Raw genomic sequence first — 4,653 nt, 5'->3', positions numbered from 1 at the left:
GGCTCTTTTGTTCTAGTCGAATATGACCCCTGAATTCTCATGGACGACCTGCAAACAGATGCAACATGGCACATGCATGACATAGGGGTGGGGATGGCCAGGGCCGGCCCAAGCATAAGCGAAAACAAGCTAGGGCTTTGGGCCACTAAATTTTAAGGGCCTCGTTCTAAAAACAATCAAAGCGTATAATGTGTATATTAATCTTGTTTCGACAATAATAACAATTAATTTGAATGCAGTCTGGTGGAAGAGTTGCTTTCTTTTCCCACATAGGCCTGGGTTCGAATCCCAGGTTTGACTACTCTGGCAACAATTTTTTTTTTTAATTTTCCTATTTATGCATTAAAGTCCTTAAATTCTGTGTAAATTCCAATAGGCACTGGAAATTTGAAATAAATTTTATTCCTTTTTTGGTAATCTATCCAAATTTCAATAATAAATTCATTTTATTTTAGTTTAAAACATTAGTTTTTCATCTGTTCAAGTTTCAATAAGAAATTCATGAATATTTTAGCTGCATATTGCTACTTTTATAGTAGAATATTACTTTTACAAATATTAATATTGTTTGTGTTAATTATAAAGAACAATAAAAAAATGTATGAAAATGTATCAAATATTAGAGAATGTTTATATGTAGCTGGTTAAACCTATGATCCTCGTAGACTATAGCATATTTCGAGTAAGCGATTTGAATAAAGTAAATAAAATAGTCTCTAAATACCTCTAAGTTTCCTCATACATAGTAATATTATCAAAGAAACACTCATAACTTTATTTGACCAAAAAAACACTTAGTTTATAAATTCATTAGTAAGCCCAAAATATAAGTGAAAAAGGGGCCTCGGTTTTTTATTTCGCTTTAGACCTCCGAATTGGTTGAGCCGGCACTGGGGATGGCAGTGATGGTGGTGGTCAAGGGTGGAGCCACATGGTAGCAAACTCAGTTTATATAGTTACAAGTTTGAGGTGAACAAACTTATTGGCTGCGTGGATCAGATCAGATCAGCCAAGTCTAATAGTGGGTTATGAAAGAATAGTGAACTAGATTAGATTGCCTGTCATCTTATCTCAAAAAGACAAGCTGACAAGAAGAAACAGTAGTAAAGTTAGAAATGTATTTCTAGATGTTGAAACCCACTTAATTTCCAGAATCAATCAGATGTTATATGGCACCCCGTTGTCACAATGATAAGCACCTTTTAAAGAGTTCACTTTCAAACTAAGTAGAATTTTTAAATGTTGTTCAACATGTAAGAAAAAACAAACCAAAAAATACTCAAGTTAGATTCATTTAGCTTATTAATGTGAAAGATAACTAACTATAGGTGTCAATTCCTTACACGACACTAAAGTAATTACTAATTAAATTTTGTGTTTTCTTTTTTAATTACCCATTTAATAAACATGTTGTGTTCGGATTGACATGTTTGAATCAACCCGTATAAAAATTATTATATATATCAAATGACAACACCACTTTGGTACAGTGTTGTTGTCATTTATTAGAATAAAAACTATTTACTTTATAAGGTCAACATGTTACACCCTATAATAACTAACTCATTAGGGTGTTTATGACCTATTTTACTATTTAACTTGTTTACAGCTTGTTTATAGCTCACACACAACCTGCTAACCCTTTTACAACAGGCAACTCCTTTGACCCGTTTAAATAAATGGGTTACACGGGTCATTTTTGGGTTACATAACTTTAAGTGGGCTGTTAGGGTTGATGTTACTGATAATAGGAGTGTCAATTCCTTACACGGCACTAAAATAACTAGGTTTTGTGTTTTTATTCTTAGTTATCTGTTTAATAAACATGCCGGCTTTGAGTTCATCAGTTGTACCCATCAACACCATCTATTTCTACATTAAAAAATATAATGACATTGAGGATGTTGATTGAGCTTTCAATTATTAGTATCCTTCATTTTCTAATATTAGCAGGCTGCCAAAATTTGGTACATTGTAAAATGACTTTTTAATATTTGATTGAACAAAATTTGGAGTTTTGTATACTATAAGACATGAAGAAGTTTCTTTGCAGCAAGAGTCTATACTCCATTATTGTTAGCTGATTTAATACAGGTTGGAGACTAGTGACCATACCTTTAATATATGACATGATTGTTAAAAAAAATTACCTTTAATGACCATCTTCTTTAGGGACTTTGAGCTCCCTATATATACTTTGTCACAAAATTTGAAGTTATTTATTCATCTCTTAAGCAATGAGTAAGATCCACAGGCCCAAATGAAAACAACTGAAGATGGAGAAAGCCTGAAAATGCAAAAAACCAAAAGAAAACCCTCAAAATTTGATATATTTCATCAAACATATATATGAATTGTAACTCATAAGTCATAAGGGGGTGTTTAAGATCGCTTATTAATAATGTATAGTTACTTATTTTTTATATGCATGCAGTTTGGAATAATAAGCAACTTCAAACTCCTTATTCAGAACAGTTTACTTCACTTTCAAATAATCATATAAGCAATTAGGAATTTGGATACGCATTGCAAAACTAAAACATATGTGTTACTTACATTTTTACGTGAGGATGAATAGTCCATTCTTGGAAGTGCATAACTTTGTACACCAAGGTCATACACCAAAGTGCCACTAGGATAATACAACCCGAAGTTCCTCTCTGAAGTCGAACCGTTCTTCATATTTTCATTAAAAAGGGCAAAAATGTAAATGTCAATGGGCTGCGAAGGACGGGCCGGAGTACCTTGCCCTTGTTGCATCCTTTGCATCAGATTTCTATTATACATTCCTGCATTTTCTACTGTTGCTCCAGCTTCATTTTCATCGCCTTTAGAAGGCCATCCAGTCTCAGAGATTTTGACCTCAACATCAGTATGACCCAATGCTTTTATAGCCGAATAAACCGCATCAATTTGTGCATATAACATGTTATCATACTTTAGATTCGTATTTGGATCAACTGTCCCTTCGTTTGGTTCAAAAAGCGTGTATTCCAACCTGACATTGTCCGGGTCACTTTTGTATGCAAAGTAAGGGTAAGCATTGATGAAAAAAGGCGAGTCAACTTGCGAATGAAAGTCAAGAATCGGCTTTATGTACTCAACCATGTCTTCGCGAAACACCCCTTGTGAAGGGGGCGAAGAACTTGCCAAGATCTTAAGCGAATGAGCTGTGGTTATACAAACTTGTTTGTTTAATCCAAGATTAACTAAAGCTGCATACATAGTCTTCATAGCTGGAAGAAGATATGAATCATATGATGCTGATTGACCATCATCTGCTCCTAAAACTTCATTTCCGACATTGATACATGTGATTTTAGTTTGTGAAAGATAAGGTTGTATGTTTTGTTGGATCCATGTTTGAGCTTGTTGAGGATCACTCATTTTTTGAAGGAATTCGTTCCCTAAACCAACGATTAACTTAATACCAGTTCCTGCAAATGCTTGCAACACTTTGGGGTCGGAATCATAAACTTTTACTCTATTTATGTTCAAAGATTTAAGGAGGTTTGGAACTTGCGATGGAGATGGAAGATTGTTGGCAATCCGTCCATAGTTGACCCCAACTCCAATGCTGAAGATACCAACATATGATTCTGGGAAACATATATTCAATAGATTTTAGATTAAAATCACCAGAAAACAAAACAAAACAAATCTTGAATTCAAACAAAAACCAAGAGCAAACATCTCACGTATTTGTATATATATATTCTTGTCAAAATTATTGGTGTCTAGTACTAGTAGAATGGTCACCTAGTACTAATCTCGCACAGTTTTCTTTCCAACGTCCGTTTGAGGTTAGGCTTACGTTAAAGCCCCTACTTTTAAACGGCCGTTTGAGTTTTTCATCAATTGGCGTAGGATTAGGAGGGCCCCTAGTTCCCCTTGTAGAAAATAGGCAGTCATGTAGAAGAAAACAAAGAACTCTCAAATCAGTGACTTATTTGTGACCAAAGTCATTATCGACGCAACATTTACAACGAGCTAAACCGCCCAGTTTCAGTTGTCATTCGGTCACATAAATCGTAAAAAGTAACTAATTGAACCAAATTATAAATACCAGTCACCCGCATCAAAAATATAACATAAATATCAGTTGCTAAACGGTAGCTGAAACGGGTAGCATTAATAAGCAGTCGCAACTCAGTCGCAAAATAACATTACAATATAAAGTATTTGCATCCGTTGTTTCCGTCGCAAAGTCTATTTGCGACGGAATACGCAGGCACAATTAGTTTTCTAGTAAAGTAAATAGAATTTTAGAGTGTTACCTGATAAAGTGAGCAGGAAAAGAAGTGTACTGAAGATAGCGGCCATTAAAATTTAAAATTGGCTTCTCGGCCGAAAAAATTTCCGGTGTTCAAAGTTGAAAGCCGAATCAAACAATGATTAAGATGGTGTGAATGCATGACCCTTTTTAATAAGGACAGTGACGTCAGAGATCGATTTTTATTTTTTTTAGGACGGGCCAATAAGTGGACGACATACGACTCAAGCCCGCCGACTTTTAAATATAATATTAAAAAGATATTGAGATAACTAGAAAAAAAGATAACTAGAAAATCTTAAACCAGAAATATGTATGGTAAAGATAAATATGGTAAGTATTTGTACGTGGATAGTAATTTTGTTATTTGACATCCATAT

General features: G+C 34.2%; 1 protein-coding gene across 1 annotated transcript; it reads right to left on the bottom strand.

Moving 5' to 3' along the window:
• Nucleotides 1-2,487: 2,487 nt before the first annotated feature.
• Nucleotides 2,488-4,384, bottom strand: LOC110887304 (glucan endo-1,3-beta-glucosidase 14). Its single transcript, XM_022135019.2, has 2 exons — nt 4,278-4,384; nt 2,488-3,599 (listed from the first exon to the last, which is right to left on the bottom strand). The coding sequence occupies exons 1-2, from the start codon at nt 4,321-4,323 to the stop codon at nt 2,488-2,490; spliced, it is 1,158 nt and encodes a 385-aa protein (XP_021990711.2). The 5' UTR covers nt 4,324-4,384.
• Nucleotides 4,385-4,653: the final 269 nt, after the last annotated feature.

Source organism: Helianthus annuus, chromosome 11 (genome assembly GCF_002127325.2).
Source record: "Helianthus annuus cultivar XRQ/B chromosome 11, HanXRQr2.0-SUNRISE, whole genome shotgun sequence".
Taxonomy (NCBI): domain Eukaryota; kingdom Viridiplantae; phylum Streptophyta; class Magnoliopsida; order Asterales; family Asteraceae; genus Helianthus; species Helianthus annuus.
This window is presented reverse-complemented; position numbering and strand designations above follow the sequence as displayed.

Excerpts from the sequence above, each read along its gene's own strand:
- LOC110887304 (XM_022135019.2), bottom strand. The coding sequence starts at position 4,323 with ATGGCCGCTATCTTCAGTACACTTCTTTTCCTGCTCACTTTATCAG. Across the intron at positions 3,600-4,277 it reads TTTCCTGCTCACTTTATCAG|AATCATATGTTGGTATCTTC; the intron begins GTAACACTCTAA and ends TATGTTTCCCAG.